This window comes from Staurois parvus, unplaced genomic scaffold (genome assembly GCF_062004578.1).
Source record: "Staurois parvus isolate SC_StPar_1 unplaced genomic scaffold, SC_StPar_1.0 ptg000251l, whole genome shotgun sequence".
Classification (NCBI taxonomy): domain Eukaryota; kingdom Metazoa; phylum Chordata; class Amphibia; order Anura; family Ranidae; genus Staurois; species Staurois parvus.
In genome coordinates, this window is record NW_028318047.1 from 44,432 (window position 1) to 65,183 (window position 20,752).

Consider the following 20,752-nt stretch of genomic DNA (forward strand, 5'->3'; position numbering starts at 1 on the left):
TAAGAGCAGAACGGATATTGAAATGTTTGCACTAAATTAATGAGGTGCATTTAAACATTAGAACATTTTAACAATTAAGTTTGAATTACCAACATTCACAAATATTTTTTATATAGACTAAATACACCAATAAATAAGAATTTTAAAAACTGGTTTCCTGATATGATATAGATATTTTTTTTACCCAGATTAGGAAAGTACATAAAATCTACTTTATACATAGTATTAATATCAGTGAAAATTACATTTCTTACATAAGGGCAAAAAGCACAAGAACAGGCCCCAGAGATAAAACTGCAATTTTAAGATTATTTTTGAACAAAATATGAGAGTGTGTGGCTTACTGTTTGACTTTCTGGAAAGTCCATCTTTATTAACTTATGAGCACATTCTTCAAAGTCTAAACTGGAAAAGAAAATGAAAATAAACATTAATCTAAATGATTTATGAGCATCATGACACAGCTCAGTCCTGCACTTCACAAAATAGATACTTTATCACTAGTATGCTAGCGATGAATATACATGATACTTTGGCCTACGTTATATTGAACCCCAGGCAAAAAACTAAGAACCCCCCCCCCCAAAAAAAAAGGTACAAATCAATATAGCTCCGTACTCATTAATACATCATTAAAGGATAAGCTCACCTTTTGTAATATGTTACACTCATACTTCGGGTGTAACATGTTACTTTGGAGCGGTCCTTGATACCCCTGTCCTTCCCCAGTGACAACGTGCAGAGGATCCTCTCCCCGTGTTCTCTGACACATTTTACAAACAGTGCGGCTGTGTGGGACTCATTTATTCACAGAGTTATGTGAATGAATGAACTACAAGTCTCATCTCCCACCGCAGCAGATGGCTTGTAGTTCTCAATGAACTACAAGGGCGCTGGTGAGTGCCCTTGTAGTTCAAGGATTCTTCCTGTACTGTAACGGTTTGCCCATATGGGAGGTAAGGGGAGACAGTTGTATTAAGTGTCTGCAGGAGCCTGACATTGAACCCTGATCCACTGACCATGGGGGTGCAATGCAATCTACAAAATCATGTGCATTTATTTTTTTATTTTTTCACAAAAGGTAAAGCCTTTAAATGTGTTTTTTTTAATACAAGCCAAGCATGTATTTGAATTTCAATTAGTATTAGCCTCTTTTACTGCCAGGTGTTCATTGACAGGAGATTTTTCTGCTTTTTCATTCCCTGCTAAGCAAGGAATAACAACAAGATCCTTAGTAAAAGCACCACATATTACACATAGTTAGGCACACAGTTACCCCTTGATCGCCCTAGATGTTAGCCCCTTCCCACCGCGTGTCATTAGTACAAAGACAGTGCATATTAACACTGATCACTGTATTAATGGCACTGGTGATGTCCGTGACAGTCAGTTCGCCCCAGGATCAGTTAGTGTCAGATTGCCCACTGCACTATTACAGTCCCATTATAAGCTGCTGATCACCACCATTAGTAGTATAAAAATAAATAAAACATTTTCATTATATATCCTATAGTTTGTAGACGCTATAACTCACACAAACCAATCAATACAAACTCACTGGGATTTTTTTTTTTTTTTACCAATGACATGCAGCAGAATACATTTATGAAGAGATTTGATTTAAAAAGTTTTTTGATTGTATAGGTTTAATAAATGAAAATAAAAAATATTTTTTTTTTGTTTATATAGCAAAAAATAAAAAAACCCAGGAGGTGATCAAATACTACCACAAGAAATATTTGTGTGAAATAAATTAAATACATTTCGTTTTGATAGAGAATTGCATGGCTGCGCAAGTGCCAGTTAAAGTAGCGCAGTGCCGTGTAGCAAAAAATGGCCTGGCCATGAAGGGGGTAACTCCTTTCGAAGAACAAGTGGTTAAACAAGGTTATTATTATTATTATTATTATAATACAGGATTTATATAGAGCCAACAGTTTGCGCAGCGCTTTACAAAATGAAGGTTACAACAGTTACAATACAATTTGGTAGAAGAGGAAACAGAGGGCTCTGCTCGTTAAAGCTTACAATCTAGGAGGAAAAGCTGAGTGATACAAAAAATAATAGCTGTGGGGGAGGTTATTAAAGAACAGCAAGAGCAATGACAAAGAGTGTTCCGTGCAGGCATTTGCACTGCTGCAGTAATATTAAGACAGTTCATTACACTTTTTAATGAATAACCACAATTCAAAGCAAACTGCACTTGTGTCTTCATGCCCACTCGCTCTTATGGACCTAACCTACCCCCACCGTTACAGATACATACTTATTTCAAAAAAGCCACAGCTCAGCGTTTTTTCCCTTGTAGCTCCAAACGTCTTCACTTACCAGTTGCACCTGCACATTACAGCCTCAAAGACTTCCATGGGACTGTCTCTGAGATTCTCTGACCAGAACATTGGAAACGTCAGGTGATGGATGTAAACAAAACAGCAGAGTCATAGCTTTTTAGATCGATGTAAGTGCATCTGTGGGGAAGGTGGGTAGGCTAGGTCTTTTTTCAAAGTTCACTCATCCTTTAACCAAGTACATAGTATTGCAACTTCAAGTGCTCAATATATCTCACGTATCATTTTTTTTTTTAATGTTGTAATTAAAAATAAAACTGAAAAAAACCCCATGATATACAGTATTTGAAGACAAACCTGTCAAAGGATTTCTGTCTATACATTTCTGATGTTTACACAGCTCTGCCACACAGCAACACACCCTGGCTGGCAGAGCAAAAAATCCTGGGTTTTCTTTGCTGTATTTTAAATAGTGGCTGAAGTTGAGCTTTAACAACCTCAACATCCAAGTGTAAATAATATACAATGCAAAATCATATACAAAAACTAACGTTTTGAATTTCAAATAAACAACTTTTGCTGAAATGGGTACATTTCTAAAAAAAATTAATTAAAATGTTGGGAGTATATGACAGGATTCTATATTAAATGGGCGTTATTAAACTCTACCAGCCTGGAGGCAACTCCATTATATGTCAGGCTAATTAGTAAGAGTAAGTGAAAGAAAAAAACAATATACTTCACTAAAGAGGTAGGTAGAATAGTAAAGGAGGGAAAAAAATAAATCAGAAAATAGGAGTTTTAAGGAAACAGAAAGTGTAGCCGATAGAGAAGTGTATAAAACAGACAAAAGGAGGCCAAACAAATTATCAGCGCTGCTAAAGCACAGAAAGCGGAAGAAATGGCTACATTGATTAAGAAGGGAGAATTTTTTTTTTTTTTTAGGTACAGTGATGGAAAGAAACAATACAATGGAATCACTAAAATAAAAACTGGGTGCAACACTTATGCTGAGGGAGACCTGGATCTAGCAAACCATTTAAACAATTACTTCTGATCAGTTATCACAGAAATAAACTGCAATAACAAAAACAAGTTGGGAGATCATACTGGTTCTAGTAATGAACGTTCATTTTCAGGATATCTAGAGTCAGTGGTAGTAAAGAAACTCACTAGGTTAAAACGTAATAAAGCAATGGGCACTGATGGTATTAATCTCAAAGTTCTAAGAGAACTTTGATGTACTGTTGTTGGACCATTACTTGGACTTTGTAGTCAGTTTCTTAACAGGAGACATTCCCCATGACTGACGAAGGCTAATATTATACCTTTTCCACAAGAAGGGCAGTAAGGTAGAAGCTGGGAATTGCATGCCAGCGAGTTTATGATCAGTTATAGTCAAGTTTCACTGCTAACAAGAAGGATCATTGATCACTTATTCACAATTTAGGGCAGATTCACACTGTCTGCACACTAAACCGCAGCAGTTCAGTGTGTGGGCAGCTGGGCAGCACTACATTCCAGCTGCTTTTAGCATATTTTTTTTTTTTTTTTAAGTGATACTACAATCAAGCAACTTCACAGCAACACGGTGTCTCGTATATAGTGATATGCAATCATTTCCTGTGTGCTGCAATAAAATGCAGCATGTCTGCATCTTTATTACAGCTCACTGCACTACACCTCCAGGATGCACTGCAGTTTGAATAGGAGACATAGAAACCAATTGTTTTCTGTGTGTTCTATTGGTGACCTGCGTTCATCTAGTGTGGGAGAAAAGCAGGTCATGCCCAGGTGTCTCAACGGTGTCTTAACCATTTAAAATCCTCATGCCTACTGTACTGTGTGCTCCACTGAAGCCTGCTCTGCAAATTTCAAACTGCATGGCTGCAAATGAGGCTATGGCTTCTGGGATAGTCAGTCACACACTAGTTCTGGAGCTGACTGCATCCACCTCCACTGTCAAGGATGTCCATGTCATGGCAGCAAAATTAGGCCAATTCTCTCTTAACCTCCATAGTGATCTGATTATGTCCATATTTCTGTGCTCAAAGCGGTACTTTTTTTGCATGGAAATATGTAATTTTTTTTACTGTAGGCCTGTAATTTTTAGGAACAACTCACTGAAATCTGTCCGAACAAGAGTCTAGTAAACATCCCGGGTATGATAAAACTTGAAACACGAAATCATAAATGATAATTTAATAAATAATCATAAAAAATAATATAATAATAATAATAATAATAAATTGAATTCAATAATATAATCAAACCAAAAACACTGAAATTTGAAATATAGCGCCAAGTTCGCACATCACTGAGTAAAGTGGCAAAATCGTTTTCAGTGTCTGATGACGAATTTCCCCACGAATCATCACTCAATTCTGCAAGTAGTTCTAATTTACTATTGCTGTTCTCTAGCTGGTCTAAAACCGCTTTTCACCTAAAGGGATGCTTTTTGGACGCCATGGACATTTCTCTGTTTCCAGGCAGAAAGAACAGTAAAAATGCAGGGCACAGGACAAAGCAATATGGACAAAATGTATGTGAAATGGTTTGATACAGTAATGTTTTACTATGTTATTTTAGTGAATGTCACTTTTGTCATTTTCAAATTTCCTGCCGTTCCGTCCCCATACGTCCCGACGTCGCAGGGGACGGAACCCAGATGACAGATGCCGGCATCCGCCGGATTACATTGCCGGGGACACTGCAGGAGGGACATCGCGGGAGAGCAGAGCAGGACAAGGTAAGTGATCGAGAGATCCTGGAGCAGCGACGCATGGTAAGTGTAGCTCGGGGTTACCGCTTGTGGTACTGAAACTTTACCCCGAGCTACACTCGGGAATACCGCCAGGGAGGCTACATATTTACACGGTCCTCTACCTGGTAGAGGGAGGCACAAAGTGTTCAGCCTGTGTTCCACTGCACAGAACACTCCTTATTTTAATCTTGGCTACCAATGCCCAGACATTACCATGTTGCCTAATGGACTATCTACAGAGTTGATATTATAGCATAATCCCTGTGCTAAAATTTTTTTTTTTTGTAGGACAGAGGAAGATTAACATAACCATGCTGTAAAGCATTCAGTTGAGCTGTTAATTATACATAACAAAAAGGTAAATGCATGGTCAGAAAGCTCTAAAACAACAAGCCAAAAAAAAATTGGAGACTGCTCCTTGCATAGTAAAAGCACATGGATCAGTGCAGAAAGCTTGGCAGAAATGTGAAAAGTACAGCTGGAAAAGTTAACACAGCTATCAAATACATTTTGCAAACACTGAAAATTGCCTCCCAGGAAAGCAGTGCCTGTTAAATCATTAGGGGATTTTCAGATGAAATCAGATACATTTATTGCAGAAAAGCAGCAGAGTTATGGGAATGGGTAGGCTCCATTAAGCATCTGTAGGTATAAGTACGTTTTACGGTCACAAAAAGCCATTACACCAGCATTATTTTGATCCAGGCTTTCTGCCGATCACACACACGCTTGAAAGCCAGGCACTATTTTTTTGCTTCTGAATATGTTCTCTGCAATGCTAAAAAATAAACAGAAGCAAAAAGCTAGACAAAATAGAATACATTACTATGCGAATATCAAAATGATGCTCATGTAATATAATTTGTAATTATTATATCACATTGCTATAGGCACAGGGAGACAATGATAATTAATGAAGAAAAGTAAGTGCTGTGGGATTGAGCTACTATGAAATGTTTTCATGGTTTTGGTGTGGTGCATATACCTCTAACCCATTTAAATATATTTTGATTGTTTGTGTAATGTTTAGGACAAACCGTTTTACTTTTTTTTTTTTTTTTTTTAAGTCAGGTAGATATTAAAATATTGCAAGCCACTCTCGCAAAAATATGAATTATGAGCCAGAATGTGGGGCTTGGCTTCTTTTCACATGTCTAGCTGGCCTGATCTTTACTTGCATAGCTGGCAAGGTTGAATAAAGACACCAGTCCATCTAGGTGTGTGTGTTTCATTTTTAAACTATCAACACTGCCAGCTGACAATACTAATTGTGGAGGGAAGTTCCAAATCCTTACCGCTCTAACAGTAAAGAATCCCTTCACAGTTTAAGGTTAAATTGCTTCTCCTCCAACTTCATTGAGTGGCCACGTGTCTTCTTCCCTGAAAATAAATAGTTTTCTCCCTATGCTGAGATCACCACTGAGGTATCTGTATATCGCTATCATTATCTCCTCTCAAGTGTCTCTTCTCCTGGGAGGATTAGTTTAATGCTTGTATTCGCTCCTCGTAACAGTGGTCCTTCCATCCCTTTATTAGCTTTGTCGCCCTTTTCTGGGCTGTCTTCAGTTCCAACACATCCTTCCTGAGAACTGTTAACTGGAACTGGACGGCATACTCAAGATGTGAACGATCCAAAGTTTTGTAAAGTGATAGATTTAGTTTTCTCGCTTGAGTAAATACCTTTTTAAATGCATGCGAATATTCTGCTTGCTTTGCTAGCTGCAGCTTGGCAGTGCATGCTATTGCTGAGACTGTGACCTTCTAAGACCCCCAGATCTATTTCCAACCTGGAATCCCCCAATGGCTCTCCTCCTGGTGAGTAACTTGCATTCATACTTACATATCTAGATAAACAAGTTAGAGAACCTAGATGACTAATGACATAATGTGAGTGCAGGGTACACCCTGAGGGGGCATCTCCACAACACCCTTCCTTACCAGTGTAATAATGCAGACACCAGCACAGATGTTACCATTAGCAATGCTCTCTGCATCATCAGGGACTATTCAGTGCTGGAGAAAAGCAAAGAGGAATGAAACTTGTGCCTAACATGACCACTCTGAATACTTTTGCAAAAAATTATTTTTTTAACAAAAAAACATAAATGTGGTTTCTTGGCATGTCTAGCTATAAGTGTGCTGGGGATTAACTATGGAAGCTGGAAAGAGTACAGAATGTGCAATATATCAACAGATTTTATAAAACAGCACAACACAAATCTGAAATATACACCAACAAAAAAAATCCATTTGAACTCAGTAATGTAAGCTAAACACCTTACCTTGACTGAATTGCAAGATATATTGTTCGGCGAAACGATACCAAGTTAATTTCAGTTTTATCATGAATGGTTATTTTTTCCCCTACAATAAAGAATATTAGACACATTTAATTTTGTGGAAGTACAGCAAATGTTTAACAACTTTGCCGTAAAATAATTTATATACACAGATATACACACACACACGCATACATACATACATACAAACACACACTATATTGCCAAAAGTATTGGGATGCCTGCCTTTACACGCACATGAACTTTAATGGCATCTCAGTCTTAATCCGTAGGGTTCAATACTGAGTTGGCCCACCCTTTGTAGTTATAACAGCTTCAACTCTTGTGGGAAGAGGCCATCCCCAAACTGTTCCCACAAAGTTGGGAGCATGAAATTGTTCACAATGTCTTGGTTTGCTAATGCTTTAAGCATTCCCCCTCAATAGAACTAAGGGGCCAAGCCCAGCCCCTGAAACACAACCCCCCATAATAAACCCCCTCCACCAAACTTTACACTTGGCACAACGCAGTCAGGCAAGTACTGTTCTCCTGGCATCCACCAAACCCAGACATGTCCATTGGATTGCCAGACGGAGAAGCGTTATTGGACACTCTAGAGAACACGCCTCCACTGCTCCAGTGTTGGAGTGCTTTACACCACTGCATCCGACGCTTGCTGGCGTAAGGCTTGGATGCAGCTGCTCGGCCATGGAAACCCATTCCATGAAGCTCTCTACGCACTGCTGTGCTATGGAATGTTTAGTAGTAAGCACATTTCACGGATGGACTTATTGCACAGGTGGGAACCTATCACGGTACCACGCTTGAATTCACTGAGCTCCTGAGAGCGACCCATTCTTTCACAAATGTTTGTAGAAGCAGTCTGCATGCCTATGTGCTTGAATTTATACACCTGTGGACATGGAAGTGATTGGAACACCTAAATGCAATGATTTGGAGGGGTGTCTCAATACTTTTGGCAATATAGTGTGTATATGTGTATGTATACAATTGTGCCAACTTAAAACTTCTACCTACGTACATTAAATACTGTACACAAACAAAAATGAAAGAATGTCAATTAAACCAATCAGCTATGATCAAAAGATCTGTATTTAACTATTTTTTATTGTAAAGCATCGTAGGTACCTATAATACAGGCCTATGCTTGTAGGAAAACAATTAAAATTTCATTCGGATATCACAAAAAGTATGCAAAATATTAAAGTTTACCAACACAGTTTATTATTTTGGAAACAGCTTTGAGTGAAATATTTCTCAGTTTTCAGAGGCTAAAGAAAGACCTGCTGTAATCCAAAGTAGATTTTCCCCATTTTAATTCCAAGTTTTGATGGGCATCAAGAAGTGTTAATTCAGACACTTTCAAACATTCAGACTAGTACTATTTAAAGTCCTATGTTTTCCTTTTTCAACATTACAGTTCAATAAAAAAAAAAAGTCAGTTTAGGACATCTGCTAGACAGCCTAAATTGCATGTAAACAGTCGCAATGAATCTAGACATAAATGAGGACAGAAAAACAAAGTTCCAAAAGTTGAGGCACACCGATTTGGGCAATGAGGTCATTTTTATTCCAAATTACTTCAGTCCCTTAGGTAATTTATACTCCACATATTCTCCATACCAGCCTACCACAGACAAGCACACAACATGGCAGGTCCCCAGCACCAATTCCAGTCTGCCAGCTATCTCCACTATCAATCACTATCATATAACGCTATTGCACACTGTCACTGCAAGGCTACTAATACCAATTAGGAAACACTCAATTTGTACATGCTTTTTGGTAATTAATTATTTGACACACACACACAAAAAAAATGTAGTCATTGGTTTTCATTTTCAAACAGTAAAACAAAATTACAGAAGTTGAGGATAGAATTAAAAAATCCAAGAACAGTTGGGGTTTAATATTCATGGAACAAAATGATAGAGGTTCTAAATTACTGAAAAAATGCTGGACAGAATCTTAAAAAGACAACATAACCAACTTAAAACTGCAGGCAAAAGAAAAGATAATAGAATTTTGGTACTTTGGGTACAATACTTTTCTCGGAGCCCACTGAAGTTATTAACTGTCAAGTTACACTGCTGTCTACAGGAGGATTGGACCCTGGCAAACAAAATTTGTAGACCAGCCCAGGATAACCCCTCTTACAACCAGCATGCTTCAGTTTTGTAGCAAGCATTAGCAGGATCATGATCATAAACTCAGAGGGGTTGGACCCGTGTCCATCAAAGGACTTCAAGAAAAGGATTTTAAATTGATTACAAAAAACATTTTCCTTTCTTGTCTATTGAAGGACACAGGAAACGAATAGCTGTCGGAGCTTCCAAAAGGAGTCCATTTGTGGGTTGGGTGACAGTAAACAACTGTTAGCAGGCCGTATGTGAAGAACTTGGACAAGCCTGCAGGGCAATAGCTGCCTGTATAACCAACACCTAAATCTGACATCAGATAAGGCAAATTATATCACCCAGGACATGCAGTTGCAGGCAAGCAGCAGGATTTACTTTTTTTTTTTTTTAAAGCTGATGGCTCTCGTGTAAAAACAATATGAGTGGCTAACTAGCCACTGGATCACATTTACAAGCAGTGGGAGAGGATGTCCCCCCCCCCCCCCCATGACACTTGGTCGACCAGATAGCGCTTCCGCAGGCTGATCATAGAAGCAGATGAAGACCAAACTGCTCTGTCCGCCTCTATGATATAGAAAACAGGAAGCGACGAGCATACATCACTTCCGGTTCTCCCGGATGTAAATGGCGGCATTCTTAAAAATGGAAAACGTGATCACACTAATGCTTCAGTTCTCTCCATAAAGAGTACCTGTCATTGCCTATTGCTGTCACAAGGGATGTTTAAATTAAAGTGACAGTGTAAAAATGCACACAAACAGCGATCGTCTTACATATGTGAGGCATCACCGCGAACATCAGATCATGGCAAGAAATTTTAGCACCAGACCTCCTCTGTAAATCTAAAGTGGTAACCTGTAAAGGCTTTTAAAACGTTGCCTATGGATAATAAAATTCATAGCTGTGCGCAGTTTTAAAGCGGAACATGTTTGGTATCTATTTACTCGGCATAATTTCATCTTTTATATTTCATTAAAAAGTTTGGTTATATATTGTGTTTTATGTTAATTTCCACACAGTGTATTTTTTCTCCCCCCAAAAAAAAACTGCTGCGCAAATACTGTGTGACATAAAAAATTTGCAAAACCTGGCAATTTATTCTCTAGGGCCTAGGTTTTTTAAATAAAATATATATATAATGTTTGGGGTTCTATGAAATTTTCTCGAAAAAAATACTGATCGTTACATGTAGACAAAAAGTGGCAGAAAAGGCTTGATCTTCCAGTGGTAAAGAAGTTCACCTTTTGTAACAGCTTACACCCATATTCAGTATGGAATGGTATGTCCTTTGACTTCTTCCACCTGCAATAGATGATCTGAAAAGAACCCAAGTGCCCGAACAACTGCCCCACATTCTTTAACATAAACCTGCATCCAAGTCAAGACTAACTATCTTTCTTGCCATAGCAAGACATCCTTCTCTGCCATGGTTGAGGAACACCAACACTGGAATGCTGTCCAACAGTGTCTGTGCATTAGGAGACCTCTCCAGGGTATGCTCCCTTGATGTCACAGAAACATGTTCTGGGTGTCCAGAATGTAGTCCAGGATATGAAGGTTCTCTCAGATGACATGACCTTCCAGAATCTTCACTAACCACTGACAACTGATTCACAAGGTCAGGCACTACCCATTTCTCAGGGGTAGAAAGTTTAGTTTGCTTACAAACTTTATCCACAACAGCGGTAAGGTCTGAGGTGGTCTGAGAAGAGACTGGATTAAAGAGAGTGTCTCAGAGAGGGTGACTCCTTGACATGCTTCTAGATTGTAAGCTCGAAAGAGCAGGGCCCTCGATCCCCTCATGTTTTGCATTGCATTGGTATTGTTCTGTCACATGTTCTGTCCCCCTTTGTAATGTACAGCGCTGAGTGAACTATCGGCGCTTTATAAATACTGTATAATAATAACAATAATAATGATTTTCCTGCAAAAGCCAAGAAAGGGGCAACTCCCTGTACAAGGGAAGAGGACATGGGAGTAAGGAAGCTGTAGATTTAAATACTGCAGAACCATATTAGTTTAAGCTGTCTTGAGGTGGTCAAGGACTTTCAGATGATACAAGGTCCAGCCACATCTAGGAGTTGTTTGGATCATCAAGAAGACACAAAGGCCCATGTTGACTATTTTCAACACACCAGGTCGTCTAAGCATCCCACAACGTGGATGCCATGAGAAGCCACTAGGGCAAAGACCTTGAGAAGGTTAGAAGTGCAGGGGTGAGACAAGAGAGTTAGAATTGAGGGTGGGCAGTTATCAATCTCTACATGTACCAGCTGACCACAAAAGTCCTTCAGGGATGGAACAGTAATGGTAGATCTGATGGATATCACGTAGAACTGTTGGACTTGCATGTCCCAAAAGAGAGAAACATCTACTAAGAGAAACTTAGGGCAGTTTTAGATACAGTTCCTAATGTCAGGCAGGTGCAGAAGCTAGGACAAGGATTTTTATGTCCAGGAGGAGCAGAAGTAGGTCTGCTTGTCTATTCAATGCCACAGGAAGGTAAAAAGTGTAAAGCTGAAGATAGTGGTGGTGGCAAGGGTAGAGTCTAATCCTGAAAGGGCCCTCTCTGCACCTAAATACCTGAAGGGCAAACTACCCAAAAGGTATAACAAACAATTCCCCACCTGGAAAATTAGAAGTGCAGTTTCATGCTAATGAAGGCTTCCTTAAGGGTTTAGCAGACTTACTCATGACCTTGCAGGTGGTCAGAAAACCAGGTTTGGAAGATCTAGACGTGCCTACTCCATAAATAGGTGAAGAAAAAGATGGGAACTTAGCCGACCTTTGTCTGGCTTTCCTACAAGGCAGGCTGATGTTCTTTCCTTCAGAGACATCCCTATCAAGGGTAGCTCAGAAGAGAAGTTGTCACTCAAAGACCATGGGGCTGGCTGCCTCTGGAGTTGCAGGCAAATCAACAATAGAATCTAAGAAGGAATGCACAGGAATGCGCTTAGGGTCCCTGCTAGAGTCTGAACTAGCGAGGAACTGGTTGAATTTGGTCACAAAGTCTTGTGTGATTTATCAAGCTCCAGTTGATAAAACAGGAACTTGGCTTAATCAGGCAATGAGATAGACCTTGTAACCATAGGAGAACAGGATTCTAGTTTGCCAACATCTGCACCCTTGGAATGCAAAGAACAAACTTAGTCAAAAAAGAGTGTGAGCTGGATTCACCTGTTACATTGGAATCAGCCACTGTGTCTAGTATAGACCACTTGGCAGTAAGGCGACTAAGCTCAGGGTACGAAGCAAGGCTTTAAGTACTCACAAAATCTAGACAGCTGGCAGCCATTGATGGTTGGGTGCCCTGAGGTGACCAGAGTAACTGTAGACAAGCAATTGGAACATGCTGTTGATCAGAGTTCCACATGGCTCAGCAAAGCAGGAGCAGCAGCAGGGAGATGATTCCTTATGCTGAATGGTGAAAAAGAATGTAGAGCATGTGCGACACATCAACCAGTTGACGCCAGTGTTCAGTTCCTCAACATTAACCCCTTTCACAGTAGAGGAGGAATTTTAAAGGTGTCCAGTGATCTAAATAATGCAGAAGCTCAAGCTGTTCATTCTGATCAGCCTACTCAGAGTGAGTCTTCAGAGACAGGGCAAGTGCTGAGACGTTGTCAATGGCTCTGGACCTGGAAAGCACCTTGCAGCTAACTTGTTAACAGAATGAGTCTGGAAAACACCAAACATGGAACCCAGTGTCTGAAAACCACTTCTCAGCTAGCGCCACAATATCCGTCTGCTAACAGCACTCTAAAGCCAAGCAGAGGACAGACTATTTCTGGAAAGCTGCAATAGTAGAGATCAGCTATGGCATGAAAAAAGAGAAGAATCTCGATTGAAGAGGAAACTGAGGGGAAAACAAAATAAAGTATATGGAGGATTTTTTTTTTGCTAGTGTCAGTCCATCCTCCTAGGAGACTAGCATAAAAGTGAGGCATGTTGGTGACAGTATAATCTGACACTTAATGACTACTTGAGTCCCTCAATGGATGAGGAACAAATAGAGGTTTATTTATGACAGGTTAACCTAAACTGGCAATATACACAGAAAAGACAACAGTGAATTGAATATATCAGTATATAATGCATAAATTCATTATGAATGATTAAGACAAAAATGTAGCACAAACCTTCCCCTCCATCTTCAGCTCCATCTTCCTCTTCTTCGTCATCATCATCGCTGTCATTTTCGCTGTCTCCTCCTTCAGAATCAGTGTCCCCTTCGTCAAGGATTTCTTAAAGCAAAAAGATAATAGATGCAACTTATAACAAAATCCTCTAAAGAACACAGCCTACCCACAATAAATCTGATCAGCCTGATATTTATATTCCCCCGAATGAATACACGATCATTTATCAAATTGGCACTTGTGGCTAAACTAACAAAGGCTAGTCAGGAAACTCAAGCCATTAGGTAAATACACTTAAACCACCCAATGCTTCAATCTGCAGAATGGGTGAGGTGTTTCTCCCCCCACCCCTTAACTAACAGTTTCTAATGTAAATAAACTTTCCCTTGCGATTTAAAGGCATTGCTGGTTTTCAATGTAGAGTTATTACACACATTGCAGCAATGACAACTAAATCAAAAAGAAGGTTTATTAAAAATACAGTATGAATTCCTAATGTAAAGCTATTTGTATTGTGAACTTGGAAGGCAAGAAAGAAAAAGACAATGAAAAGTGCTCTGCATGTATCTCATGAATAGCAAATAGATGGCTTTCCTGTTGCGGTACAATACATTTCCTGGATGAATGGCTTTTCTTTTTATAAAACATGAAATATTAAAAAACAAACTGAAAAATTTTAATGATTAAAAGAGATTTTCCAAGTACAATGGAAATCCCCAAATTTGTTTAAGGCCTCTCCCTATAGTAACAGAGATATGTCCTCACCTTGGCACAGCCTGCTAAGAAAATACAATTATTGTCCACACATACCTTTTTTAATAACTTTGTACTTTTCTTCATTTTCAAGATAATCTGGATCCATTTTGAAGACATCTTAAAAGAAAAATTTTAAAGACCACTGTTAAGTACCAGTATTAATAAACCAAAACAGATTTTTAAATGAGACTTGTGCTTTTAGTACTCATTCACACTGGACATTTTTACAGCTGCTGTTTTTGGCTTTTGGCATTTTTTTCTACAGCCAGTAAACCCCCAGCATGTTATCCTATGTGTCCATGCACACAGACTGTAATTAGCGTATTTTGGCAGGGGCGTTTGAGTGAAAAAAAACCCCCAGAACGAGTGGGTTTTTAGATGGGTTTTTTAGCTGTAAAAACATTCTAATGCTGAAAAATGCAGAAAATCGCAGTAAAACACGACAAACTGGCATTTTTGGATTTTTTTAGCAAAAAAAAAAAAATTTTGGTACAAAAAAAACGCAAACGTGAAAAAAAAACCGCGGCAAAACGCTAATGCAAAAAAACACTGAAAAACTCACGTTTGTAATGTGACTTTACACAGCTAATGTTGCCAGCGTTATTAAATGCCCAGTGTGCATGGAGCCTTAATGTTATGTTCAGAGACCTATACATTTTGATTTACTTAAAACAGAGACTATCAAACCAGGTAGACTTATTTCACAGAAGGGATATGATATGTCTCTTCTGCAATAACAGCACCTTTTTTGATAGCTGGCTCATCTTGTATTAAATTTAATACATTATAAGCCAGTCTTGGTGCTGGCATAAATTAGCATCAAGATGGCGAAGGATGCTGAACCCAGAAGAAAGCCATGTAAAGATAGAAGGGCCAGCGAGGGGGCCTGGAGGCAGTGCAAATATAGGAGTAAAGGATCAGCACAGTTGGTTCACATTAGAAAACAATCACAGTCTTTGTAGAAAAGCCAATCCCTGTCCATTATGGGGGACCAATGCTTCCACTGCAGAGTAGGACCCTTTCTCTATGTGTGGAAGCAGTGGTCCCTTTCAGCAAAGGTCTACAAAGAGAGCAATCGTTCTTCTCTGCGGCATACTGAGAGAGATCAGGCTTTTCAACTCATACCGGAGAGAAATCTATTTTTTTTCTTTATTGTATCCAACATTAAAATACAAAAGATCCTTGTGTTGTCAAAAAGTCATAATCACCTTTTGATTTACTAGATGGCTAAAATGCTAACAAACACCGGTGAATTTCTGACTATTATCACACATAATCCACAATAAATAAGTAATTTCAAAAACTAACTATACTTAAAGTGGTTCTAAAGGCTCAAGGTTTTTTACCTTCATGTACTCTATGCATGAAGTTAAAAAAATCTTCTGTGTGCAGAGCTCCCCCCCAATCCTTACCCGAGCCCCATCTGATCCAGTGACGTTCAACAGCCTCTGCTTTCTGGGCACACTCCCTCCTCCTCATTGGCACCCACTGCTGTCAATCACAGTCAGAGAGCCAATGAGGAGAGAGCAGGGGGCATGGCTGAGCTGTGGCTCTATGTGTCTTATGGATGCATAGAGCAGCAGCTCAGGACGAGCACACAACGGTACCCCCAGGACTAGCATTTTTCCCTGGGGGCAGGAAGGAGGGGGAGGAGCCAGGAGTGCTGGTGGGGACCCGAAAAAAAAGAAGAGGATCGGGGCTGCTCTGTGCAAAACCCCTGCACAGAGCAGGCAAGTATAAACATGTTTGTTATTTAAAAAAAAAAACAAAAAAAATGAAGTTTTAGTGTCACTTTAAACCTATGCTCCCACCCCTATTCTAAGCCTTTTCTATCAACTCTGTAAAGGAAAGATGTCTATTCTTAATTATTCTGAAGGAGCTCAGACACATGATCACCCCAGCGGATAGCTTCAGTGAAGAGCAGAGATCGCCAACGGCAGCTGCAACGCCTATGCGGTGATGTCACCCATAGGCTTACTGTGGGGCATCCAATGTTGGCTGTCCTTCCTCTACACTGAAGCCGGCGCTGAGAGATAATAATGTGACCAGATCAGAGTGCCTTCAGAATAGGTAAGTATACATATCTTTCCTTTACAGGGTAATTAGAATATGCTTACAATAGGGTGAGAGCAGCTTTAGGTAAAGTTAGTATTTAACTGGACTTCTACTTGAAGCCCTACAATCCATGTTATGAACCCATACACCATTAATTATGATAGTCATTTCACACTTTCCAACTGATTTTTGGGTTATTAGAAAAACTGTGAAATGACACAGTTACAGAAAATGAGATTTGATGTCTCAACATTAAAAATGTTCAGAAGCTCAGTCACCCATTGTAAAAAGATGACCTTTTTCTAGTAGCAATCTATCCTCAGGTCTTGAGAACTAAAAATAGGGTAAAAACAGACATCACCATCTATTTCCCTCAGGAATCTAGCAATCAGGATTCTCTCAGGATTATAGATACAGCAAGAAGAATGTCTAGCTATAGTTATGTATTTTCAACTGAATGCTTTGAAAGGTATTTTAAAAATAATTTTACAGTAACGTTTGACCTTTCAAATGTTTTATTGCTTGCTAATCTGTATTTTAATGACTGTATTCATGTATCAGATCTGTAAATGCTTTCCCTAATGGTCACCCCTATATCAGACAATGGTGGGAATTCAACACAGCAGTAACAACACTTTTCTGGCAGTATGGTCCTTTAAAATGGTCTGTGCCAAATTCAAAAATCCTTGCTGCCCATCTCAGTAACTATACCGACACATGCAGCAGATTCAGGGAGTTCTTACTAGTGTACAAAGAGGTGTTATGGCTGCACCAGATTACAAAAAATTATTTATCTCCAGTTCATAGATAACTAAACTGAAGATCATAAACAAAGAGCAAACAATTACTTCTAAAATGTTACCTACAAACAAAATTTTGATTTATGGATATGCAGGATCCATCTAGCATTAGAGCGGCACACTCACAAAACAGTTTAAAAGTAGACTGAGCGATTGCAACATTTTGGCTATAATGCAGGTATTCTCCACTATATTGAAAAGCACTAAGCTTTGGAAAATATCAGAAAAGCAGGTGTGAACCGAATAAAAACATCATCAGGAAAAGTAAACAGCTCAAGAATGACAGATTTCTCTGCAAGTGAATGATCGTGATTTATGCTGCAAACAAATACTTTGCAGCCAGTTTATTCATAGAGTAGTCAATTCCAAGCTGCCACAGATTTTCATCAGTGCCGTGATAAATGACATAGTAAAGACTCACTAAGTATATCTTCTGGGTTGTAATCATCTTCTAAAGGAAGCATATGCGTAAACTGATCTTCTTCTTCCACCAGGTCCAGGCCATCAGGGATAACTGGGTGATCTTTGAAGCCATCTTTTCTGACAGCAAATAAGACCTCAATCATGTACTGCACACGCTTGTCTATTTCTGACTCATGTAGGATGTTCCGCATACGCTCAAATATAGCTGCAGGGAATAGAAAAACCACAATTAGGGGCTGATAAAACAACTACTTTAAACATTAAATGAAGCAAATGTTTTGAACACTGCGGGCCCTTTCACATCTGCGTGGAGAAAACCACAAAAAGATATTTGATTTTCCAAGTTAAGCCTCCTTCACCACACTCATATATATATATATATATATATATATATATATATATATATATATATATATATTGCACGCAAACTGCTGCATGCAAGAATATGGAAATGCTTTGTCAAAGTACAGTAGGTTGCAAAAATTTGAATAGAGCCAATGAAGAAAGTGGTCCAATTCTCATATGTGGAAATCAGGCATTGAACTGCTAAGCTAAATTGCTCAAGTGTGAACAAGCCCTAAAGGTCATCTACTTACAGAAAAATTCAATTACCAATTCAAAGTGTGCTGTGTAATCAGACACAGCAAGGAGGTTTTCTAAGCTTCTGTGTTCACAAAGAGCCTAAAGAAAATCATGCTTGCTCTCTGCAAATTAGCAGCTTTGTGTAAGCAGTAAGAGGACAGTGCGCTTTTTTCAGCAAATAACTGGCATGGTACATCAGGATTTAAAAGGTTGTCACCTGAAAACTAGACCCTATCTTAACCCCAAAACCAATCTCTAAGCCTAATCCTCGAACCCTAAAATTAACCTAACCATTATTACCCGTATTAGTGCACCAAACCAGTTACCAAAGTAACTATCAGGCTGATTTTTTTTTTTTCTTTACAAAAACAGAGCACAGAAATGTTTGTGCTATACAGTAGGGCAGCATTACATCCGTATCTGAATAAAACACTAAAGCAATCCATTTTGACTGTGCCAGGTAAAGCAGCTCAAACAATGCAGAGTGCCTAGTGGCCCCTGGCTTGGACTAACTGGTTCCAACATTAAAGTGTATATAGACCTAAACAAACTGCTCTCTTTGCTACCATTTAGTATGTTAAAGTGGCTCTAAAGCCTGAAGGTTTTTTGCCTTCATACATTCTATGCATGAAGGTAAAAAACCTTCAGTGTGCAGCTCCCCCCTCAGCCCCCCCCCCCCTCCCTTATACTCACCTGAGCGATGTGCACGAGAACAGAAGCTCTCCTGGGTCTCTGCCTCCTCAATGGCTGAGACACAGCAGAGGGAGCCATTGGCTCCTGCTGCTGTCAATCACAGCCAGTGAGGAGGGAGCAAGAGGCGGAGCCGAGCTGCTCTCCGTGTCTCTCAGACACACAGAGGTGGCTCAAGAGTGAGCACACAAGAATGCCCCCACAGCAAACGGCTTTCTCTGGGAACACTCAGCAGGGGAAAGGGGCCAGAAGCATCAACGGGGACCCAAGAAGAGGAGGATCGGGGCTGCCCTGTGCTAAACCATTGCACCAGAGTGTCCATAGTCATACATACTTCACGTCCTAGAGTGACAATGCTGAACCTCCATAGCTAGGGAACATTGTCATCCTAGTACAGAAAATGTGTTACTGGTAGGATCATCGGGTGAAAAAGTAAAGCCTAAAAAAAGAAGTACAAAGCAGCCACCACATCCAAGAACTGGTAAGCTGAAATAAATTAAACCTGTTTTTGAATTTAAATAACCTATAATGTTTAAGACCCCTTTCACACAGGTGAGGTTGGTTCCACCTGTCCATTTTTCTGGGGGACCCGACCACACCCTCCATTCTCCTCTACGGGCAGTTGGATGTAAGCGGACAGCTAGTGCGTTTACATCCGACTGCCCATAGAGGAGTGCGGGCAGTGTCCATGTCCTCTCGGAGCGGACCTCCTGTCATCCGGCAGCTCTGCCCAGCTCAGCAGGGGATTAGTAGACAGAACCCCTGCGAGCAGAACTAGAAACAGCCCGTGTGAAAGGGGTCTAAAAGTTTTATTTAAAGTGATTTTTGCTTTTTTTTTTTCTCATCACATCAATGATTTTTTAAAAAAAATAAAAAATAAAAAAATCAAATTTTTTTTTATTTAAATCAGATTTTTTTTAAATAAAATGCTTTTTGAGGGAAATATATTACCATCCAAAGGTTATTCCATCATGAAATAAAGATTCGTTTTTTAATTATGTAGAATAAGGCTGTATATGTTTAATTTTTTTGGTAAATAAATTCCATGAATCCATTCACAATGTCATGCTCTTCCAGAGGTTTTTGTAAGATTATTGGGCAGTTTCTCTGCCTACAAGATATTATCACAGATGCTTGGTTTACGTTTGCAGTTCTCAAAACTGAATTTGACTCAGCGGAGATCACATGCCTCTTCTTCACAGCAAAAATGTTATAACATGAACAGAGTTAAGAAAAAGACCTTAATCCTAACTTCTACAAACCTATGAATACAGAATCAACCCCTTCAGTGCTAAGTTTCAAGAAGTTCAGTGAATAGAATAGAAACAATATTTTTCTGATTGTTTGGAGTGGAATAGATCTGCACAAGAAGAAAGTGAAACTAAGTGTGAGGAGGAAGGGGCTGGCAGTCTAAGTTTCTTAAAATATATATATTTTGTTTAGCCAAATTAGTTAACAAACATGGATGTTTGTTTAAGCAAATAACATATACTGTAATGTTATTGTTTCAGATGAATAAATCTATTTAAATTGTTATTAAGGTAATGATTATTTTTCTCCTACCTAAGTACAACAGAAAAGTTGTCCAAATATGAATGATTAACCTATTAAACTGGGGATAAAAAAACTAATATGAAAAGTTGTTATTCTAAAAATCTTCATCTACTTGCATATTAAAGTTATACCAGCAAGAATTAGTCTTTATGTAGAAAACTATGATTTAAATCAAGCCTTACTGACTAGTGATTTAAATCGTGATTTAAATCAAATCCACCCTGATCACACTCAAAACAAAAATCCAAATAACACACAAACAA

At 39.1% G+C, this 20,752-nt stretch overlaps 1 protein-coding gene across 1 annotated transcript in view; it reads right to left on the bottom strand.

Moving 5' to 3' along the window:
* Positions 1–20,752, bottom strand: part of CWC22 (CWC22 spliceosome associated protein) — a gene marked incomplete at its 3' end in the record, with an annotated part of 98,519 nt that overhangs the window by 31,085 nt on the left and 46,682 nt on the right. Inside the window, exons 9-13 of the mRNA XM_089680899.1 lie at positions 17,662–17,868; positions 14,440–14,502; positions 13,630–13,734; positions 7,335–7,416; positions 345–405 (exon numbers count right to left, since the gene is read on the bottom strand). Coding sequence (XP_089537025.1) covers positions 345–405; positions 7,335–7,416; positions 13,630–13,734; positions 14,440–14,502; positions 17,662–17,868 — 518 coding nt within the window. The remainder of the gene's footprint in view (positions 1–344; positions 406–7,334; positions 7,417–13,629; positions 13,735–14,439; positions 14,503–17,661; positions 17,869–20,752) is intronic.